The 24,411-nt window shown below is 43.5% G+C and overlaps 1 protein-coding gene across 8 annotated transcripts in view; it reads right to left on the bottom strand.

Annotated features, from left to right (window-relative positions):
• Positions 1-24,411, bottom strand: part of znf385c (zinc finger protein 385C) — a 176,648-nt gene that overhangs the window by 18,556 nt on the left and 133,681 nt on the right. For all 8 annotated transcript variants that reach the window (XM_074656166.1, XM_074656161.1, XM_074656163.1 and 5 more), the window contains 3 exons: positions 10,584-10,726; positions 4,115-4,225; positions 123-342 (listed from right to left, as the gene is read on the bottom strand). In XM_074656166.1, coding sequence (XP_074512267.1) covers positions 123-342; positions 4,115-4,225; positions 10,584-10,726 — 474 coding nt within the window. The remainder of the gene's footprint in view (positions 1-122; positions 343-4,114; positions 4,226-10,583; positions 10,727-24,411) is intronic.

Here is a 24,411-nt window from a genome sequence, read left to right as displayed (position 1 = left end):
ATTCATGTAAACGTAGTCAGTGATATGAGAGGAGGATTGGTGGAGGGGGATTAGAAAGATGAAATAGTGCAGAGGGGGGAACCAAAGTAAGATAAAGTGATCATCAAGCGATATGTACGTACTTGCTCCCTCCACTAAGCTTGTATCCATGAGCGCGGGAAGAGCTGCCTCGGATGTGGACGTCTTGCTCCTGTCCCGATCTCGTTCCCGGTCTCTGTCTCGGTCTCTCTCCCTTCCTGCGGACGAGGCCTCTCCGGCTCGTCGCTGCCTGTTCTTCTGGGCCTCCATGGCTTTGAGCTTGCGGGCGTGCTTGTGGCCCTTATAGTGGGCTTCTGCTTGGTTCTGCAGGAAAAAGAGAGAAAACCAGATTAGGAAGGGAAAAGCAGAAAGGAGTTTTTGACTCTGGAAAGACTGGAGCCCACGTGCAATAAATGTTAAAATGCACGCCTGAATATTCGCCCTCTTGCAGGCATACACAGGCTGCAAGGACGCGAGTCTGTTTCCACCTGATAACAGCGCTGGCACATTGGGAGGCCAGAGGTATAATTGCATGTGTAATGTGCAACAAGAGAGAGGATCCCATCTCCACAACTACCCTATTAATGTGCACTGTGAGAGTCAGCCTCTGCAAATCCTAGACACGCGGCAACACATGCACACATCTGAGCACACTCCCAAACCCACATATACAAATCAGACGCAAAACACATTCTGAATGACTGTGATGCGGCTATAAACACGTTCACACAAATTTCCCTCCGGGTGGATCGAGATTTACCTTCACATTCTCATCATTCTCACGGCCCTTTTCAATCCAAGAACAAAGCCCCCGTTGTCAGAGCCAGCGTGGATACATAGGAATAGCAGAGAAATCAATACAGAGATCACTCATTAAAAGCTAAAACAACCTCCGGGGATCAGCTCTCATCAGCTGCCGGCCTGGATAGGACATAGCTTTAGAGGGAAGGAGCTGAACTAGAACCCGTCGGCTAAATGAGGAGTTTTGTTTGAATTAAAAGTGTGGAACACTTAAATGTCCCCAAATAACAAAATATAGAGAATACTGTGTAAAATGGACATTTTCATACCCTCAATATTTAAAGGTACAGTGTGCAGGATTTGGCGGTATCTAATGGTGTGGTTGCAGATTGCAAACCAACTGAGTACCCCTCCGCTCACTCTGCGGTTCCCTATGTAGATATGAATGGCTCATTCTCAGCTAACGATTCTTAGTTTAAGGTGATTATACACTAATGAAAACATGGTTATGAATATTATATTACATTTCTGCTAATAAATCTCCCGAAATGTTACACACTGTTCCTTTAAGAGATAAATGGATTAAGTATAAAATATACTTTCTTTCCGAAGGGTGTATGTTTTGACATGTGGAGCGAGGTAAGTCTCTCCTCCAAGACTGCAGCGCTTCCTTCCAAACTCTCATCCAGCTTTAATTCCTCAAGAAATAAATCATGCAAATCCTCAGGGACCAAACAAGTTGAGCAAAGAGACTGGACTTTATTTTTGAAGGACTCCTAAGTGATGAATAAATCCACGCAGAAATGATTGAAAGACCTTTTCAGCAGGAGCAAAATGTGGATTTTTCTGATTACCAGAGCATCAACAATACATAAAGTCCCGTAAGCAATAAATAAGATTAGATCCAAGGTTGCAGGTGCACATACCACCAGTCACATGTGTTAGCTCTATGTAAACACCAGCAGTCTGGTGATGGAGTTAACCATGTGCACTTCCCATTAGCGAGCCTAATGGTGTGACATAGTGGAGGCCTATGAATAATGTGGCTGTCAAAGCATCTGTAAAAACAACTCCAATGCTTCAGCGCATCGTGTGACTGATCTGCCGTGAAAAGGCTTCAGAGATTAGCGTGATGTGACGAATTCAGCCAGCGCCTTCTCCACCACCAGCCTCTTCGTCCAATTGAGTCTCAGCGGAGGCAGAGGGACAAGGTGTGAAATGAGCTTTGGTTTTCACATCAGCATCCCGGCCAGCAGGATACAGCGCTCTTCTGAGGGATTCTTCATTGTCCGGTGATTAAGCAATCCTACGGCTGAGAGTAAACTATATCTGGTGCATGGTGTTATGTTCAGTGGGTGTGGAACATGTCCCCCCTTAGCTCTGAAATGGCGCTGAATCCTCTCTCCCAATAATAACTTGCTTGTAGCAAAAATAATAACAAAGACATGAAAATAAAACGGATCTGCCAGTTGGTTTGCTTAATTCAATTTGATTGTGGAAGTGCATGTTTCCCCTCAAGACACTAAAAATGTAGGATTCGTGGTAATAAACATTGCCTTTACTAAATTTGCTAGTCACAGTTGTCTCTGTGATGGTTATGCTGCACTGCGCTATAAATATATGTTGCCTAATTATGTTCTATTATGTTAGCGCAGTGTAAAATTTGAACTATGACGAAGAAGAGGAAAGACATCAAATGAAAAATGTGTGCAGGTACAAGAGTAGAAGACACACACACACACTCATATGCACGCACGCACACACAATGAAACAACATTCAAACAACCTCTAGGCTTCTTCAAAAGCCACTGACAGACAAAAACAAAATAAGAAATAACAGAAATATCTGATGATCGACATTAGCATGAAAAATGTGGTAACAGCAACACTTCCTCAAACCATTTAATTTCCTTTTTTTAGGAACAGTTGGTCCCAAGCAGAGGGTCGCCGGTTCAAGTCCCCGCACGGACCAAGTACGGAGTGTGGACTGGTAGCCTCCTGGGCACTGCCGAGGTGCCCTTGAGCAAGGAACCTACCCTGTAAAAAAACCCTGCTCCCCAGGCAGCTGTATAGTAGCAGCCCACTGCTCCGAATACTAGGATGGGTTAAATGTAGTAGCTAAATTTCACCGTGTGCTGTGATATGTACAATACAATTTGATTTACATTTACATTGACACACCCTGGAGTACACCTGTACATCACTGCAGCTATAGGTGAGAGGTTGAACCACTGGAGGTCAGCAAAAACAAGATTTTTCAGGCGGTGTTAAGTTGCTCTTTAAGGTCAATTTGAGCTTTACTGAGCAGCAGAGAAAGCTTACTTATTTCCCCTTAGAGCATTATGCAAGAGGGTAACTTGGTATAATATGTGAGCAAACTCTGAGGAGGGTACATGGAAGTGTTAGGAGAGTATTCATGCTCTCAGAGAGACCGATAAAGCTACAGTCAGACCTGACACTCCTCTTTAAGTCAGTGTGCAGAGGCAGGGAATGGGATTTGCTCTAGTGTGTGAGGAGCACGTCTGAGTCTCCTCCACCCCCTCAGCTCCCCGTCCCCTGTGCCTCAGCCATGCTTTGAAGACGGAGTCCAAAAAAGAAATGTGTGTGTATTTTACTGCGCCCAGACGAGACGTCTTAGGGCTTTCTGGACTATTATCTATTTGTTTATGTGAATATGCATGAAATGTCATGGGATGTTTGCCTGTGTGTGTGTGTATGTATGTGTATGTGTGTGCTTTAGTTGCAAGCGTACAGCATGTGTGTAGTTGTGTGCGTGTGCAAGGGGTGGCGAGGATGGGAGAAATGGAACGAGGAGGCGAGAATGCTGCTTCCTGCTGGGCTGCTGATTGTTTCTGCTCTTTGCTGATAAACGACAGCTCTCCCTGCTGTCTAATCCCTCATACCAAAACAACACACACACACATACAGATTTCACTAAAAGGGAGTCTGAACAAACTTTTATATACACATAACTATAAAAAAAAACTAACTAACTTTGACTTTTACATAAATTTGCAGAAAGGGCTTCACTTACTGGTTTCTGTTTTGCATACAGACACAAAGATACACACATTTGCTTATTCACACACATGCAGCATACACAAACACGGTGGGGATGATAAGGGCTTAGGTAATTGAGGGACGGCCATATTTTCAAAAAGCAACATTCAAGATGATAGCAGAAGCATAAAAACAAAGAGATGATGTTCTCTGAGGCTAGACTCACTTTTTGGCACAGATTGCTTTTATGTGGTAAATCAAACAGTCTGGCATGCGGTCTTTTCCTCTCTCTTATCGTCCCACAACCCTCTCTATATTTCTCATAAAGGCATATAGCCACTAAAACATGTCTTACCGTTGAGTTAAAGCGCAGGTGGCAAATGTTGCAGGAGATAATCTGTTTCTTCTTGAGGGGCTGAGGGACGCCGAATGTGTGGTTGATCACTGCCTTCTGGACAGGGTCCATCTGAGAGACAGAGAGGAGAGAGCAGCACAAACAACGTTAGTTTTTATAAGATTTTATTTTCCCAAATGAGAAATGTCTGTGCAGCAGAACAACTCAGACGTGAGGTTGTTCGCCAGCAAAACAAGATTCAATCTTCAGCGTTGCAAAACTTTTATGAAGTATCCTTAACGCACCAGTACACAGCCCAACACCACGTCCTAATATTTCCAGCAGCTACAGCAGAACGTGATGGGGAAATAATTTCAGTTCTTAGTGTCAGTCCCTCAGAATTAAAGAGTAAGGGGCATCGTTTATGATTCACCATTTGGCACCAATGTTGAGAAATATATTAAAAATAGACAGCCAATTCCTTGTTAGAGGTGAAAGTTGGCTTGCTAAAAGTGATGCAGTCTAATGCAACAGTCCTGCAATAAATCTCACCTTCACGAAGGTTAAAACGTTAAAGATTTAGAGAGGTGGCGATTCAACTATCTGTCCATTCTGGAGGCGTTAGTTTGTGATGCTGTCACAATCTTAAAACCACCTACATGCAACCAGAGGGCATGAATAGAATATGCTCCTCACATGTTTATCATAGTGATTAAAGATACAGATAAATACCTGTGATAGCTGAGCAGGTTTACGGCATAAATCTGGAACAAATAAGAACTTCACCCCGTGAATAAGCATGAGGTTACATGATCGCGTGACAAATTAAAAAACTCCACATAAAGATAGCCTTCCTTGAGACTCTGAAGTTGACTGACAAAACAGAAGGTCTGCAGTGTAATGGCAAATGGCACTGATATTACTCCTCCCACACAATCTCTTCTTGATTTGTCAAACCTTGTTGGACATATTTTCTTTTTCAAAAGGTTTTGCAATGATGATGAATATATTTTTATATTTTAATCTGCTTTGAAAACATTAATCGACAGTGTCAATTCTTGCGCACACATTTAAAGGTTCAGTGTGTAGGATTTGGCGGCATCTAGTGGTGAGGTTGCTCCGTGAAGAGGACCCGCTCCGTATGTAGCTATAAATGGCAACAAAAACACAATGATTCTTATTTTCAGGTGATTATACACTAATGAAAACATACTAATATTATATAAATAATATAATATCCCACTGATAAGAACTGTTTCTTTTTGCATGCAACTACTTCATACTTTATTTTATTTTTAACAGTCAAATGTATTTATTTGATTATTTATTACTGCTTCCTCTATCTTTTTTCTCTTTCTATTTCTGAGGCAATTTACTCATATGACAGAAGCCTACTCGGTGTTGTTTAGTATATACTGTAGCCGTTTTATTGCAACAACTCCTGTTTGTGTTTACCTGAACTGATGTCTCATTGATTGCACCTGTGCCTGCTATATTTAAGTGACCTGAAAGCATAACTGTGGGACTGACAACTGTGGGACTGTTGGCAATTGGTTTTAATGTCACTTTATTGTGCACCTGAGCACTTTTGTGTTATGCAATAAGATTGGAAGGAAAAAATATTTTCTCTTTCTGTGGCTGTTAGCTCTTAACAGCCTCACAATAAAGACCGACAGTTCTGCTGGTGCAGAATCCCTTCTTCTGTGCGTGACTGGTCACTGTGCGTAGATAATAATTGAGATGTGTGTCAGATTCACTTTTCACTCATGCATCGCAGGCTAAAGAAATCATCAGGGTTGTCGCTGCTCTCACAGGGCGGAATATATTAATAGAGCTCCACCTTTTTCATTTAACATCCAGACCTCAAAAATGGGGCCGAGCCAAGAACGACCCGGAGGTGGGCATGTCCGGGATAGAAATAGAATGAAAACATGATGCAAGTTTAGAAGAGATTTACAGCCACCCAGAATGCAGGAATTCCTGTTAGTTAAAGGAGTATTCAATGTACAATACATGGATCTTTTGATCAAAACCTACATCATAGGTATCTAATGGGGGGGACTCCTGTTGACTACAAATCCAACTTTAGCCTTCATGTTTCTCTCCACAAAAGTAAGTTAGTTTTTAACATGACTGTACTGCCCTGTTGTTACCAGCCTCGCTACAGCTCATATTTAAATGTAGTTAAAGTTCATTGTAATCTCAGTTATGTGACTGTCTAATAGATGATGAGTCAGTGCAGCCCAGCGGGAAATGTTTGGAGCGGGGCAGACTAATTCAGTTTTAACTGTCTGTGAATAGACTGCAGACAGTCCCAGAACGGCGTACTATAAACGGTGGAGCGAAAGCCGAGGCTTCATTAGAAGGTCTGCATGCCACGATGACAGCTGATTTCATTGCATGGTATCACATATAACAATCATCTTGGCTCTCTCCCCAGGCTGGCCCAGGGCCTGGCCCAGTCCATTCCTCGGCTCGCATGGCAGAAGGATGACGGAGGAGAGCGCTGTTCTCACTCAGAGTTAGACCGCCGCTCACTGGAAGCACACCGGTGGCTCTGCAGACAGCCTCAGCTGCCCAGAGATCAAGGAGTGTTGGTGTATCGATGGCAGCGAGGATGGCGCGCTGCCTTGCTTTCTTTCTGATACAACATCAGAGCCCTTCGTACCCCACAAAGAGCTGAGCCATGTCCAAGGCAGCTGCCTCTTCTGCAAGAGTGGAGTCTGTTTACTACGGATACTACTCAAGAAGGCCAGGTGTGAGAGGGAATATAAACACACCTGACACTGAAACCTCCGTGCTGGAGGTATATCTCTCCCTCAGGGCCATCTTTGCCTTTGTTGCTTTATTTTGGCCTCTTCTACATGACTCAAAGCTACCTCTGGGAGCAACTGACTTTTCCCTTCACCAGCTGAAGCCTGACTATTGAAACCTAGCTCTCCCACTCCTGCTGCCCTCCGTCCACCTTAGCAGGGCAGGCTGCACACAACTATTTGTTTTAGGAACTGAAGAATGTGCCCATTGTCCGTCCGCAGCCATCCTGAACCGACCGCTATAAATGAGTCTTTTGTCCAAGCCCTCCGTCCTCCCCCGCCGTCCTGGTGCAGACAGAACTTATCCAGCGCCGGGCGGCTGAGTCCGTGATGGGGTTTCATGGTAGGTAGAGAGAAAGAGACACACACAGAGAGGAGGGGGGAGGCTGTAAGAAGGGACACCAGGGGAACCGGAGGATATTTAGTTTTGGAGACAGGTGCATTCATCTTCCCCCCTGCACACGTAAGGGACAACATGTGCCTTATCAGGGCTGAGAGAACCTGTGGCTCCCAGTTGAATGGACTTTGTGATTAATGCCACAGCTGCGCTGTCAGACTGTGTGTTATGGAGGCTAATCATCTCCTCCTGGGACTGAAGCGACACTGATTTGATGTCATTTCCACAGTTATCATAATTTCTGCATTCTGGTTGAGGTAGATTTCACGTCCTACTGCGAGCTGTATTCTATGTTAGGCGGAACAGTGTGTAACATTTACAGGGAATGGAATATAATATCAATAAGTATGTTTTCTTTAGTGTATAATTATATGAAAATAATAATAATTGTGTTTTCGGTACCTTAGGATGAGCCATGCCGCCGGCCGCCATGTTTTTACAGTAGCCCAGAACGGAAAAACCAAACACTGGCTCGACCTAAGGCCATTCGCGTTTTCATGTTTTTGCGTCGGCTACCGTAGTTCTCCTACACTGGAGAAGTTTCAGTTGGTTTTAATCTGCAAACCTCGCCACTAGATATCGCCAAATCCTACACACTGCACCTTTAACAATGACTGAAAGACATGATAATGTGCAAGGCATTTAGCGTACAATAACAATGCTGTTCTAGCTTTTAGCGTGTCATTTGTACACCATGTAGTCTTTAATGACTGCGATGTAAACGCATCCAAGTAAATATGCTACGCTCAGAGCTAGTGACGTAGAATAAAAAGCGAGAGAGACTGCTAGTGACATTTGTGTCATGTTTTTTAGTTACGTTTGTGACATGTTTTCCGTAGTTATGTTACGTTGTTTCCGTATGTATTTTGAGCCCAACAATGACGTTGACAACTGAGTGTTTTTTGTTGCCTAAACCACTGGTTCTCAACCTTTTTCTTGTCAAGGACATTAATACATATTAGGTCACAGACCCCCACTTGATAAGATTTTGATACAGGGACTTCCGTCTGAAAAGATTTTGGTTGTTAGATATGATCAAGATCAGATTTCTACAGTCGAGGAGATAACCGTGGAGGAAATGAAACCTATGATCAGAATAGTCACTCTTATGACTCTTATTCACATTTGGCTCACTTTTATAGTTAATCAAATAGTCAAAATAAACTATTCCCCATTTTTCTATGGACCCCCTGGAACTCCCTCAAGGACCACTGGGGGTCCCCGGACCCCTGGTTGAGAACCACTGGCCTAAACCTATCTGTGGATGTCACGTTATCGTAGTTTTGTTTCGTGGTATAAAAATGACATGCGAAAAGGCTGAAATGCATCCTCATGACATACAGAATGTCCTTGTAATGTCATACTATTTATACGCCTCCCCATGAGACTGGGTTGGAATATAGTTGTAACTCTTTAAGTATGATTTCCGGTGAACTAACTTGCTGCATTCATTAATAATCTACTGCCTTTTTCTTCTACAATAACGGTTACTAATAGAACTACTTAAGCATGATGCCCAAAAATAAAACAGTGCTTTAAATGCTGAAATATATTTACTGTGGGTTGACACAAATTAATTTTTCAGACAACATAAAGTACAGAGCTGCGAGGCACAGACGTCGGTTTGAGAATAGAAGCAGCAAGTTTCCCACTGAAACATAAGTATAGCACAGACAAAACGCTGACCAGAGACCTGCCTTAATGCCTCCACCACTAATATAAATACACAAGGCTGTCAGAGGAATTAATGTTTTCCATGCTGCCCTTGCTGCTAGGCATGCTCAACCCTCCATAGGGCAGTGGGCGGCAGAACAAATGAACAAACTGCACTTTTCACATACTGTAGCAGGTTGGAGACCCCCTACATACGCATCATACAGCACACGTTTTACCACCCCCACACACATGTCGTCCACTGTAAGAGCCAGCCAGCCAGATGTCTGCGTGGCCCTACCTACCTCTCCCTCTCCCTACCTTTTTTCGCTTGGTTTGAAAAGGTGTAAAGTGTATGCCGGAGCGAAAGCTCTGGCTTATGTTTCATTTACAGACCACAGAACTGGAGACGGTTTCACAGTGTGCGATGAAGGAAGTGAACACACACACACCCTCTTGCACACACACACACACACGGCGTGAAACTAGGATCAAAGAAATCAGAAGTACCTTTACACACACATACACACCCAAAACGACAATGGATATAGCGCTGGTAAGTAAAGGATCAAAGATACAGGCTTTTAATTCCAGGCACAGAGGCAAGGTTTCTTGAAAACCGACCAGTTTGCTGCTGACGTTCCGAACAAAGTAATAGGGATCTCATCTGTAAAGAGATGCTGATACTGAGGTGACAACTGGAATGCTGAGAGGTGAAACACAGCTTGAATAAAGATTAGCAACCCAAACCTACAGGTAAGGAGAATTTATGGGACGAGTACTGGAGGCTAAGGTCTGGCAGGACAGATAGTGAGATGGTGAATGACATGATTTTATAGCCCTGTCGGTCTTTATACCTCTCACTGATCATGAGGTTGAACATTGACACTAGATTTATGAAGTATGTGGATCACAACCCCGAGCCATAAAATTAAGGTTGTTCCTGTCCCAGAGTACAAAAGAGCGTTAATGTCTGTTGGGGGTTGACATATGTTTTAATCAATACCACTGATGTTTTGCAAGTGGCGTGCAAGCAACCCTGTCTCCTACAAAATGATGTTCCTATACAAATAAAATGCATTCTCAATTACTTTTTTATAGGGAAATGTATTTTCTCCCGGATTACAGCTGACCTTTTAAACAGTTTTAAACCAACCCGGTCTCTAGCATGACATTACACCGACATTCCGTGTGTCATGATAACACATTTTAGCCTTTTCGCGTATCATCTGTACGCCTCTCAATAAAACTACGGTAACTTTCGCAGTTAGGTTTAGGCAACAAAACCACTTAGTCAGATTTAGGGAAAACATGGTTGGGCTTAAAATAAGAACGTATACTAAGTAACATGCGTACAGAAACACTGTAACATAAGTACGGAAAACACAAACGTGACGTGGCAGACGTCAACTTACAAACTAAAAGTCGTGTGTTTGTATTAATTCACAATGCAGTGAACATAATTTTCAGAAGACAGGGCTGGTGTAAAACGAGATGAGAGAAATTGTTTAAAAAAAAACGTGTTCTCAAGCTAAAAGAAGCAAGTTACCAAACATAGATTAATTGGTTCCATTTTATTGAATTGCTATTTCCATGATATGAAGTGCCAAAGAGACGTTTCACTCACCGTGTTAAAGTTGGGGAAGAGGCTGAGGGGGGAGGATCCATTGAGTCTGAAGGGCAGGAGGTGTTTGAGGTCGAGCTGAGGCTGCAGAGGTCGTCCCGGGACGGGGAGGGAAGCCAGAAGGGGGCTGCCCTGGGCCGACGTACCTGGACAACACAGAGAGATAGATGTTAGAAGTTAAGAAACAAGGGGAAATGCTAGGGGACATTTCTGTCCCAGTGTGATTGTAAGAGTAGAACTGCACTGATGGCTTCCAAAAGGTCAGGTGCTGCGCTCACAGGAGGCCTGACTTTGATTTATTTGATACCTGAGGCACTATTACACCTCCAGCTGACACCCAACACACATTGTACAACTCAAATGTGTGTGTACGAGTGTGCATGTGCTTCTTGTATCCGGGACAATACAGCGTGTGTTTCTGTTTTCATGCAGACAATAGGAGGTGTACACGCTGGAGACTTAAAACTCCCATCACCCCAGGTGCCCGGGTTGATCCCCCAAGGACAAGCCACCTGTCCTCATGTACACACACACACACGCACATACACACACAAACACATCATTTAATTACTGATTTATTGGCTAAGGAAAGGTGCCTCTGCGAGGGGAAGATGGGAGATATCGGATTTCAAATGGACCAGGGATGAAGAGATTTCTAATTTTCCGCTTGGCTGCGTTTCAGTGGACCAGTGTGCTCACCGGTGCACAGGCACTTATCCCAGCGCCAGGATCAATCATCGGTGTCAGCTGCGGGTCACCGTGGCCACACCAAAGTATGCCTATCATGTGAGCCCTCCTCTAACACACACACTTGTGAGGAGGTTGTACTCGTGTGTGATAATGTACACCAAAAAAAAAAAAAAAAGCAATCACTGACCTTACAATAATACCATCGGCTTAGAAACAGAAAAGATTGGCCAAAAAAAGAGCTTCTTCTTCTCAGGGTAGGGGAGGGAGATGTGCAAGATTTCAGAGCCAGATGGTGGGATACAGAAAGGGAAAGGTGAAGACAGAAACACTGGTGTCACAGTGAAACATTGGTAATATATTCATAGCTGGGAGTGCATCGTGTATGGTGCTACTGTTTATGTTACAGGGCAATCATAAAGTTGAAATAAAATTACTTTCTCACTATGAGAAAAGAATTCACCGCTGAGTCTTAGTAACGTTTCATATGAAAAGACTAGTTGGGTTGCTCATGAAATACAAATAAAGACAAAGGACTGCATTTTGCTGCAGTGAAAAAAATGCAAAATTCAGCACTAATGTAGCTAAAAACATTTCAACAGTGTCAAGAAGTTGAACATATCTTGAGCTGAATGTTCTGAACTTAAAACTGTTCACAAATACAACCCAATTTTGCCAAACTAAAATGAACAAAAACACTTTGTTATGGAAAGATCATGATTTAAACAGCCAACTTTAATTCTAGGTCTGCTGACTCCAGCATGAAAACCAAGCGCACTAAGCACCCATCCACAGTGGTGTGGTGGTCGTTGATGAGGTGGTTACAGAGGAGGAAGTGGGTATACTCTGCTATATATTCCTCTGGCTTTTTGGCTAATAGGTTGGTATACTGTAAACCAACAGAGAGGTGGGTATACCCTGTGTACCTGTGTACACCCTCCACTACACCACTGCCCATCCACCATCTCATCCTTATTTTTTACCTTGTTATAAAAATGACACACTCCTCTCTCTCCTCTGGCTCTGAATATAATTCCTAGAAAGACTGAATGGGCTGGATGAAATATAGAGCTATTCCACTTATCATTCACTTAGACTGCTTAAACATGGCTGCATCACTGAAAATATAAATAAAGGTTTGCACACTATAGCTCCCTTAAGTGCAATATATTAGCACGTCCACAAGTGACGTTTCCAGCAGATGCTCTTCATCATACTTCGTAATATCAACAGATATGCCATCTTTAAATACATACGCTCTGCTCAGCATACAACCCACACATAACCAGTTTTATATACATGTACATTAAGAATAGACCGTTTCAATGGAATTGCATTGCTAGACAACAACTTGGGTACATGTTTACTTCCTGTTAGCTTATATCATCCACATACACTGCAACAGGAAATAAACTGGGACACATTTTTTTACGTTTACAACTGTGAAATGGTCTATGCATAAAATATAGGTAAGAACCGTCGACTGTATATAAGAAGTGGACATAGTCATCGTGACGTCACCCATTGGTTTGTTGACTGCTGTTTTGAAGCCTTGAGTTCGGCATTTTGGCCGTCGCGATTTAGGCTTTTGGCTGTCGTCATTTAGGCTTTTTGCAATCAGAAGTGATACACCATAGTGGAGCGAAGTACAGCCGAACGCTGAATTAGACATTTTTAGGAGACCAAAAAGGTTATCATTAACTTTCATGAACTGAAAGTTGTTACAAAAGTTGTAAGACGAAATCTCGGACAACTCCCAGATCGGACAACGCCGTGGTAGTGACCTGTCAATCACAAGGTAGCCACGCCCTAAAGCATCCCCTGCTTTATGGTCTATTTGACTCTAAATGGGACCATAATTTACTAAATGAACATCATGCTGTATTGAAGAAGACTTGAAAGTAGCGATTGAGACCATAAACTCATGTTTACAATGTTTACTGAGGTAATAAATCAAGTGAGAAGTAGGTACATTTTCTCATAGACTTCTATACAATCAGACTTCATTATGCAACCAGAGGAGTCGCCCCCTGCTGGCTGTTAGAAAGAATGCAAGTTTAAAGCACTTCAGCATTTGCTTCACTTTTCAAACACACTGCCCACTGGCACCTCTATATTTAAAATAGGATGAAACATAAAACATATAGGACCATGAATCTATAATAAACATCACAGTCATGGTGTTTTCTTGTTTGTTGTGACATATGAGTAGCGTTTTTTTTTTTTCTTAGCATTGGTTTCGAGGTTGTGGTATGATGAAGATACTGCTGTATAGCCTGTGTGTGAAGTACACAACAGAGTGATAGATGGGGAAATCTGTCAGTAGTCTGGCCCATGGCTTTGTGCAGCTTGGCGGGATTGGCAGCCATGTTTGTGGTTGGTGGGTGGACTGAAGCTCTCTGAGCATATGCTCCTCAGTGCTGGGCTCAGGCCTTCCTTTGCCATGTGTGGCTCTCCTCCGCTGTTTGTCTGACACCCAGAGAGATGCAGCAAAGGATGAACGCGGGCAGCCTACAGACACGTGGGCAGCAGCCGGCGGGGGATCGCTCGCACACTCAAACACGCACACACAGAAAACGAGGAGAAGCCGAGTCTTCTCTTGGCAGGGCTATCAGAGAAAGAGCTGGGCTTGCAGGGAGGACAGTTATCAGCTGATAGTGCTTCCCCACCTCTCTGTGACTCCCTAGGCAGCTTATTAAATCAGGGGCTGGCTGTTTGCCTCTTTGGATGATAACGCTGCCACGGAGGCACAGCCTGAATCCAGGCATGTACGACAGCGAGCGAAGGAGTGTGTGTGCGCTCGGCTTTGCATGTACTAGACCGGTATCACACGCATACAAACAGAACTACCTACGCACCTCTGAAAACAAAAACCTCCCAGGGCAAGGGGGAAGTCGATATAAACACAGCCATATAACACGCACACACATATAATTTTGCACTTGGCACATATTGTGTGTGATTCCAGTAGGAGTACACTTTCAAACATTTTTAAGCACATTATTGTGTTTTTGTATGTTTGTGTGCAAAGGAAGAAGGACGGCTTATGTCAGCCTGAAGCCCCTGATAACCTCCTTCTATCACACTGCATCATTTTCCACTCATTTAATATTGTGTGTGCACATATGTATGCGTATGTGCACATATGTTCTTCCTCTCCACAGCCATGTCTGCGTCACAGCTGAGGTTTTATTTACGCTTCACTTGTGGTCTGGGGTCCAGACAACCGCTGGCAGTTGACTCAAGGCCTGAAACCAAATGTCCAGCCTCTTCCTCTCTCTCCAAGATGACTCCGCTAACGGATCTGACTGTCTCCGCCAGTCTCTCCCCGGGCAGACCTCCTCCTCCTCCGTCAACCATCACAACAACGCATTCCTCCCTCTCATGACTCACTGCGTTTGGTTACACAACAGCCACCGTCACATCGCATCTACATGGATGCGTGTATGTTTGTGTGGTGCATCCGAGCCAAAGAATTCAAACATTGATTTTCCAATTATTTTCCTCTTGCTCATCTGAGAAAATAATGGATTCCAACATACACAAGCAAACACACTGAGCCTTCCCTCCTCGTTCCTCTTCCGCTCTCACAGAATTAGCCGTTCAACCTTTTTAGTCCTTCGACTGTAATTCTCTTGTCATCACTCCAGTGCTCCCTTAGGTTTCTGACAAATTGCCGTTTCTCACATCTAAATACCTCCGCCCCGCCCCCGCGCTCTGCGTATCCCTGCAAAGTGCTGCTCAGCGGCACAGGAAGGAGAAAAAGGAGAGGGTCGGGGAGGAGAGAAAACAGCCTTTCTATTTGTGGCCCAGTGTAATTATGTGGGATAGATGCTGGCACAGCAGGGTCTCGGAGTTGGGTGAGTGGATCTCCACCCCTCTTTCTCCTGTTATAGCCTCTCAAAAGACGCCCCACAATTTCACTTCGTATGAATTTGCTTAAAAACAGGTGGCATTTCGAGACTCTCCTCCCAAAACAACAGCATCAGTCGTTTGAGCCCCAATACGACAAATATTTACAATAGACTGTAAATAGAGTTGGGCGACGCGTCTCCACTTCCTCCCAAAAGTGAAGCCAAAATATCACGGATATGAGATCTTGGGATTTTTTTACGTAATTTGGAGTCAGAGTCTGCGCAGTAGTGATCGGGGGACTGGAGCTGCAGTATCGAGGTCCCGCCCACATACCCGGCCAAGCCAATCACGAGCCGAGCACGGCCACAGCTTGTTAGCGTGAGCCACCTAGCTGCTACGTTAGCACCACAGTAGCTGTTTGGCTAGAAAGACACAACAACTAACCATAATATCTCTATAACTACATTTATGATCAAATTGACTCATGTTCTATTACTCGTGACGGTTATGGAAAGTTAAAGTTACATCTCTCTCGTACAATTCCCAAACCTCCGACTGCGCTGCTACTTCACTCAGAGCAGCTGTCAATCACAGCTGTCAATCTCAGCTGTCAATCTCAGCGTCTCACCCCGTTTTTATAGCATCAAATAACTAATTAAAACCAAACTTACAACACTTAAAACACACTTGAATATACATCAGTGTGATAAGAACTACCTAAAAAGAAAGAAACCATTTTTTGGAAAAACCTTTATGACCTATACTGCAGCCAGCCACTAGGGGGCGATCAAGATGTTTTGACTTCCCTTTTGGCACTTTTGGCTTTTCATATTTCAACTTTCTTGACTTGCAAAATAAACATCATATGTGTGATTCATGGCGCAATTCAAACAGGATCAAAAAATTATTTGTCTCTCGCCGTTGACTACCGTTTATATTTTTTCCCGATTTAAGGTCCAATGGTGGTCCACCTCAAGTGGAAGGACTTCGCCTCTCTATACAGTCTATGGTGTTTACCTTCAAGTGACAAAGCCCTCTAGTGGCCATAGTCATTATGACAAGAGCAAAGGAGGGAGTAAGGTGGGGTTACTGTAGAGCAACAAAGTCCACGTAGAGAGGAGGTCAGGGTTGGGTCAACATAACGTCGGAGACGGCTGTTCATTTCCTGTTTTTTGTGCTTCAAACTTTCGAACAGGAAAAATTTCTTTTTTGGAAATGTTTTAAAATGTTTCACCCCCAAAAAAAATCATACTTCATTATATTTTTTGCAACACGTAGTTTCAATAGTTCTTGACTCCAGTATGGCAGAACTCTCTTTGTCGTCATTTCGGGTGCACAGAGACAGAAAAAACAAGGACACTGTACCGCTGCTAGCAATGTGCACCCTTGTGGACCCCCAAGGACACGCATGACTTTGGCTACACTGTTGGTATAAAAAGACAAAAGGCTGCTGTGTTGAGGTAAAATAACGTACAAGACTCCTGCTGCTGCTAAGTCCTTCAACAACCACAACAAAGAAGGGAAACTCAGAGAGAGAATTACTTGTATTATGCAGTTTATTATGGAGCAGAAAAGAAAGCATGATGAAATCGTTTGTGTTAGAACATTTTAAAAGAATACACCAGAGATGGAGTTGGCTTTGTCTCTGGTTTTGTGTTTTTTTTGTCTTTGTAGTAGAGAAGAGTGATTTTGGGATCAGTGGGGTAAGAGCTGTTGATTTCTGCAGAATTTAAGGGCATTATGCGCCACATCTCTGCTGCTTAGCTGTGAGTGCCTGCCTGCTGAGTAACAGTTGGACTGTCAGTTAGACCTTCGCCATCAGGCCTCTGATCTGATTATCCAGCTGTGATAATGAATATCTGGACATCTAAACTTGAATATGTTGAACAGGGAATTTGCAAGGGAAATTGCTGACCGGTGAAATGATGAGCACTAAGTGCAGGCGCAATATGAGCATAATCACTCTGCACCATGTGGATGAGTCTTTCGTCACTTGCCAAGTCCACATAACAACCTCTCTTTTTGATGATGGTTAGCGCGGTCCTCACATGCCAGCACCAAATGTGCACACACTCGAGTCCTGACACGCACACTCAGAGTCATAACGCGATGATGCTCATTGTGCATCTGCCACACTGTTGCCACGCTGTTTCACCATCCCCCAGCCACCCCGCCAACTTCCCAGCAGCCGCTGCCCTGCCTCTGATGGGACTGGATCCGACAGGGAGAGGAAGAGCCGGCAACTACAACCATGCGCATAAATAAAGAGCTGGAGCCTTTTAGTTACAATAACCCAACCTACAGAGGCTCTTTTTCGAGCGAGGTATGAAATAACCCAAGACATGCTATGCATACAAATGGCTGCCTCACACCTGGAAATTGTAAATTGGCCTCATGGTGTATTAGAGACTCACGGCATTTCGAGGGCATGAAATGACATTGCACTGCCTCTGGATGTCCAAATGTACTCCACTGAGAGACACACAGAGAGAGAGACAAAGAGGGAGGCTGAGAAAAGTGACTCTGAACAGCCAATTAGCTCCCGCTTGATCAGGAGGTGGTGTGAGGGCCACCGTGGGAACCATTATAGCACGGACGGAGAGCATTAACCACAATCAGTTTTAATTAAAAACTGACGCTTTTTATTCCTCTCCGTCCCCAGCCATTCCTCCTTCACTTCTGTTCTCACACTCCTCCTTAAAATTTGATGATAATCTGCAAACCTGAGTTTTAGATAAGATGCTACCGGACTGATTAGATGAAATGGTGCAGAGATGATAAAAGAACTTCAATTAGCCCCCAATTAAGCCGATTTGATTGGTTCAGTTGCATGAAACAGGCGAGAATTATATGTGTCTCTACAGCTGCAGATATGATCTCATCATGAGGCATACGCCGTTATTCTATATGAGAGGCAAACCTGGAAAGTGGCCAAATAAATGCATTATTCTAGCTGCATTCAAAGTGACCTTTTAGGAGACTTTTATGTCTGCAAACCACTTTCCCGTTTCAGCAAAGAAACGTAAACTATTCTCAACAGCATGCAATTTTAAATTTCTACAAAGCGCCCTTTCATTTCATCTTCCCCTCCTCTCCCTCTCTCGTTTCTTCACCTTACCTTAAAGTCTTTAAAGTTGTTTATTTGAATCACATTTTCGCTTTTTTTTCTGGGTCACTTGGCATGCCGCGCCGGCTGCACTGTGACTGTATATTGTGTACTGGGGTGTGTAAGTTGATGACTTCGTGTGCTGCACATGACAGTTTGTATTCCGATGTGTGTGCAGCAGGCAGATACAGTTTATTTGGTAAATATGTGCAAGGAATATTTGAGCAGAGCGAGGGGAGAAGAGCTAGCAGAAGAGGAAAAAAAATCGACATGATATAAAAATGTTGCCGCTGAGATATTTCCAGCAGAGATCCTGGAGTCAATCTCTAATAACATTGTGAAGATTTTTCTTATGAGGATTATATTTAATCTCTTACTTACTTTCTGTGACCCTATTTTAAGCTAATCTGCGCTTAAAAAAAAGTCTCTCATATGTAGTTCTGCCCTCCTTTCTCCTCCTTTTCCCTGGATTGCATGAGGTGGCAGATTGCTCCATGTGGCCTGATTATATGCAAGGCTAAGCACAGTTTGCCCCACGACTGAAAATAGAGCTCTCTCAGGGAGGAAGATGACTTCATAACTTTTCATTCACATGCAGTTTTAGAGGAATTATACAAAGTCAGACAAAATCTGTCGACTTGAGTTCAGTCAACCCCAAAATCTCACCTGAATTCAGTCAGGCTTCTGCTCTCCTGCAGGCTCGGGTATATCATCGCTTTAGTGCGTTTGTTAATCACAGACGACAAAATGAGACGAAGTATGACGTGAGATAAGTGTGCAGGGCATTTATAAGAAGATTTATCCCTCATGCAGCTCCATCACAGTGTGAATAATATATTATATAAACCCGATATCCCGCCAAAGCGCGTAATAGACACGTCTGTCCACCAAAGGATAGCGTGTCAGTGTCACGTTTTGCCTCGTCGAGGTGTGACACACATGTATGAAGGTGCTCACTTAGGTCTAGGCAACAAAATCACTTAGTTAGGTTTAGCAAAAGCATCATGGTTGGCCTTAAAATAAGTACATAACTAAGTAAAATACATATGGAAACAATGTAACATAAGTATGGAAAACACGTCACAAATGCCACTGAAAACATGTCACTAATGTAGCTCACAAAAGAAAACACCGGTTTCCTGGTTGAAAGTCCTGTGTTTGTTGGATCTATCAACCTGCCATAAGAAGTCTCTCTCACTTTTTATTGTACGTCACTAGCTCTGAGCGTAGCTTATTTACGCGGATGCATTTACATTGGAGTCGGTGCAGACTACATGGCGTACAAATGATACGCCTAAATCAAGAACGGCGTTCTTATTACACGCTTTTGCCTTGCGCATTATTGTGTCATTCACACGCCTTTTCATGTGACTGGGCTGATTATATAGAGGCTAATTTAAAACTAATGAATAAAACACGCCCTGACATTGAAGTTTAAATAAGATCAATATTCAGCCTCTGGCTTCAGCTGTGATGCTTCCTCATCACAGGAAGATATAAAACCTTTGCCTGTTACTGGCACAAACAACAAGGTTAAAATTCAATTAGGAGAAGTACTGTACAGTGAGTGAACTGAGGTCAACATGACCCTGAAATTACCATCTCTTTTCTTACTATTATAATATTACATCTTCACATTAATAGTTGCTTTTTGAAATGTTCTGCTCGACTGTTGGATAGAGCACATTTTGAGTCACTATATCTTATTGAAAAATGTGTTTTTCTCCACCTGACTGAACTTTCTCTTCCACTTTACCTACCCGTTTAGGTATGTTATGCTAAAAACTTTGGAAGTTAGCAACAAAAAGTCACTCCCGACATGACGAGGGTTGGTTAATATCATATATTTAATGTTATTCTATCATATATTTGATGAAAAAATTATATCAGTATGATTTTTCTCCATTTCTGAGATATATTCAAAGTAGCCTACTGTATGGTATGGTAAACGTATAATATATATACCACGTATAATATGGTAAACATCTAGAAGAAATACATGGAAATAATACTAGTACTGGTAATATTATCAATTCCATGGTAACAAATTGATGTATGCTGTTATACTAACCTATTACAAGCATAATAAACAGTACATGGTTAACCGTAGAGGCCTATATAAAAAAAAACTGTGGGGACTGTTAAAAAAACAAACATTAATTGTTATTGTGGCCCAAAGGAAATCAAATTCCAATTCCAATGTTTTGTTTTTTTATCTCAGTGAAGACATTAAATGGTTAAAAGATAAGAAATACTTTGAACAAATAATTCCTAAATTTTACTTCAAACTGTGAAAAAGCTGTCAGCAGTGTGTTTTGGTCTATGTTGTCTGGCTCAGTAGTGAGTCGTGGCAGTCCAGCGGAGGTAACAGGACCTCGTGGAGATGCTTCTTCTCCCGGGGAGTGTCTATAATGAGTTCTGTCAAGCAAGCAGCGAACAGCGCTTTGCTGCCGAACCCAACCTGAGCAGAGGCAAGGCCCATCTGTCAAGCTGAGACGATAAGCCCGAAGCCACCCAGAAACAAATTGCTCAGCTTCCCCACTGTGAGGCCCTACGAGGCAGACGGCTACGGGCGGGCAACAGAGATGCTACCGATTCCTGCCGCTACGCAGGAAAAAGGAGGAGGAGAAGGGAAATATCAAACACATTAATCTATGCAGATGGTGCCGATGGCCAGCCATCGCTCTGCAGAAGCAGCAGCTGCATGCAGAACTTCAACGCGACGATAAACAGCAAAGAAAGAAAACCGGAAAATACATTTTTATTTGCTTTCAAGCCTTAGGGGGAGCAGCTTTAATAAGTCACCCACACTTTTCTTAATCTCCTCCCTTTGCATTACAGAGATAATGACAGCTGTCGGACCTTCCCCTCTGGGTAAAAACTAACTTTTATAACATTGTTGAAAAGGTGGGAGATGATCAAACTATGACAAACAGTTTAAACATCTGTCTGAAGACTGTCGACGCTGGCATCGTCTCCACTTTCATTATCATAACTAGCATAACCATCTTGCAGTGTGAAAAAAACAAATATAAACTAATTCAAAGCGGTGCCCACACATATGCAAAAACCCAGCAGGGCTACAGGAATTCTGCAGGAGTGACAGGAACTCAGACGAGGTTCATTTCCTCAGCAAATTGAGTCATTTGTGGAAGTGACATTAAGTGCGACATCGTTTTTTACATGAATAAATATCAGGCTGGTCAACGAAGCGTCACACAGCCGTCATGCCAACTGTGACAAGTCATTAGAAACTGATTAGATATGGTGGGCGAGCCGGGCTGGTTGGATCTCTGAGAGACGGGGGAAGTGGTGAACAGGAGAAAATAAGCACAAGACAGAGGTTGCTTTCTAATTTTAACTCCTCCGCTGATGAGTTGAGAGGAGCAAGAGATGAAAACACTCGCACAGACATGAGGGAGGCTACGAGGCTGTGACGAATGTGACACGGAAATGAAGTTGTAGCTGAACACAGTGGAACTATCCTCTCCTGGATTTCTTTGTATCGTGTATCACAACACACACACACACACACGGGAGAAAAGCTCTCTACAATTAATGATTCATTTATCTGCAAGTATTCTGAGATTCGCCGGCGAGAGCATTCCCTTTATTTATATAAACGACACTAGCAAACTGCTTGCAGAGAGCATTGCACTGTACATTACTTGTGTGTTATTACATTCATTGTTATGCAAAAGAGCTCCTGCTAAGCACGTTGTGTTTGCAGCGAGCCAGTAAATTGCCTTCTAGAGCTGATTTTTTTTTTCTTTCTTGCCATCAAATGGCCTGCTGATCATCTCCTCCAATTCCACCTGAATTTGTTTTTCACAAAAATGTCGCTTTCCTCACTCATTCCCTCTTTCCAGGGTTCTTTGTTTTAGACGTTTCTTATAACACAGCCAATTTGAATTCCGCTTTCAGGCATGTGTCTACGGCCAATTAAAACTCTTAATGGAAATGTGTACTGGCTATAAAAAAAAAGGCAAAGCTTTCCTGTTCTTTTTAAGTCCTCGCTGTAGGGCCAAGTATTTCTTTTCTACCTTTTAACACATAGCAAGGGAGTGGGAGACAGCTCTTATTTTATTTGAGGAAAAGAAACGCAGTTATGGCATAGAAATACGACTGTGGTGATAAAAGTCCTCCAGCTGTGAAGGTTAGCACAGTGGTAATGCATAAATTAGTTAATTCTATAACGCAGATAACACCAAGGAAAACAAACAGTAGCAATTCAAAGATAAATCAAAGAGAATTTTAATTAGCCACATATGCTTACAAACTACAACTAATGACTAATATCTCTGTTGACTGAAAGTAAAACAATTTAACTGAAAGAATTTAACCCTTCAGCGTCTGTGCTCAGGTTAAAAGGTTGGCTGAAGAACGATGCAAAAAAACAATTACCCCTTGGTTGCTCTTTAAAATGCCCTCGCTCTCAATCAGCAGCGGCCTTTGTGAAATAAACGGGCTAATTTTGCCCAACCCGGGCTGTAATTGTTTCAAATCAGCCTCATGCCTCAGCGTCACTGCCAGAATAATTGCTCAGGAGCGTGAAGATTAATCTACAGAAGCACATCTGTGGGACTTAATTTACGGGTCGCGGTGCCATGCCTTGTGGATCCATTAGGCTCATTTGGTTTTTCAATCCTGTGCAGCATATGCACAAAGGGGGAAAACAACGGTGGGGAAATGTCAGGAAACACAATGCACAAACTGCTCAATGTTTGTACACAGTCACGTGTGCACAGTTTCCAACACTTGAGTCAACATAGTGGCAATGAAGACGGATGCAGAAAGACCCACAGGAGGTGATGTGTGTGTGAGTACAGCTGTCATCTCTAAATGATCAGTCTCTTATCATAGCCACGCCTGTGCACCTGTTAATGGAGAAGAAGAGTCAGGCTCAGACACAGTCAACACATCTTTACAAAAGGAGGAAATCGTTTGCCAAGCGTTGGCCTCCAATCAGCGTCGGCTAGGAAATCAGCGTTTGGATTGTGAGCCACTTTCAGGCTGAGATGAGGACGGAGCCGTTCGACAAGCTCTCTGAAGAGAAACAGCTGCAAGCTGCAAATTGGAAAGTCTTTGTGAGAAGCTGCTCTGCCCTTTGTTATCTCCTTCCTCCTCTCCTCAGAGTGCTGGCATGCAGATGTCTCCTCTCATTCCTCATGTGTAATTACAAAGATGGGAGAACGGCATAAAGGGGTGATTCTGCATATGAGACATTGTACTGCAGGCAGCACACCAGAGTCTTTAAATAGGAAAACTTCACCACAGCAGATGATTTAACACGTCGCTCCACAGCTGCCTTCTTCCTCGAGCTTCCAAAGCTTTTTCCAACATGACGCACCAGACACAATATGTGACCACCCATGGTGGCGTTATATACTCTCAACTCCAGCTGTAGGGCCCTCCTGCCCGGCCTGGGTGCAGAGAAGAGACGTGGGGCTGAGCAGATAAGAATTCTTATCAGAGCCTGTGCAGGTGTTTGGAGGAGTGAGGCCATAACAAGATTCCTAAATAAGCAGGATTTCACCCAATGTGAAGAGAGTAAGAGAAGAAGCTCAGAGAGATGGATGGGTGGAGGTGGAGGCGGTGATGGGAGTTGTGTGTGTGTGTGTGTGGTGTGGCATGCGAGCTGGTGGCCAGGGTGTTATAATTGTGAATCCCCTCAGAGTGCCGCAGTACAGCGCGTCTTAGACACCTGCTGGTGTGGCGATAAGAAGTGAAAAGCAATCACTCCAGCTACCCGGCAGCCCCAACTGGCATCTCGCTGCCTCTCAACCTGCTACTTGGGTATTTCTCTCAAACATAACTGGCTTTCTGTTATAAGTCAGCTCCCTCTGCGGGCTGCTACCTTAGGGAGGAGGGGAGAGGAGGGGAGGGGAGGATGGGAAACAAGAGGATAGGAGAGGAGGATGGGAAACAAGAGGAGAGGAGAGGAGAGGAGAGGAGAAGAGAAAAGAGGAGAAGAGAAAAGAGGAGAAGAGAGTAGAGGAGGATGCGAAACAAGAGGAGAGGAGAGGAGAGGAGGATGGGAAACAATAGGAGAGGAGAAGAGAAGAGAGAAAAGGAAAGGAAAGGAAAGGGGAGAGGAGAGGAGAGGAGAGGAGAGGAGAGGAGAGGAGAGGAGAGGAGAGGAGAGGAGAGGAGAGGAGAGGAGAGCAGAGGAGAGGAGAGGAG

This window comes from Sebastes fasciatus, chromosome 13, assembly GCF_043250625.1.
Source record: "Sebastes fasciatus isolate fSebFas1 chromosome 13, fSebFas1.pri, whole genome shotgun sequence".
Classification (NCBI taxonomy): domain Eukaryota; kingdom Metazoa; phylum Chordata; class Actinopteri; order Perciformes; family Sebastidae; genus Sebastes; species Sebastes fasciatus.
The sequence above is the reverse complement of the archived record's forward strand: the minus strand, read 5'-3'. Positions and strand labels throughout refer to the sequence as shown.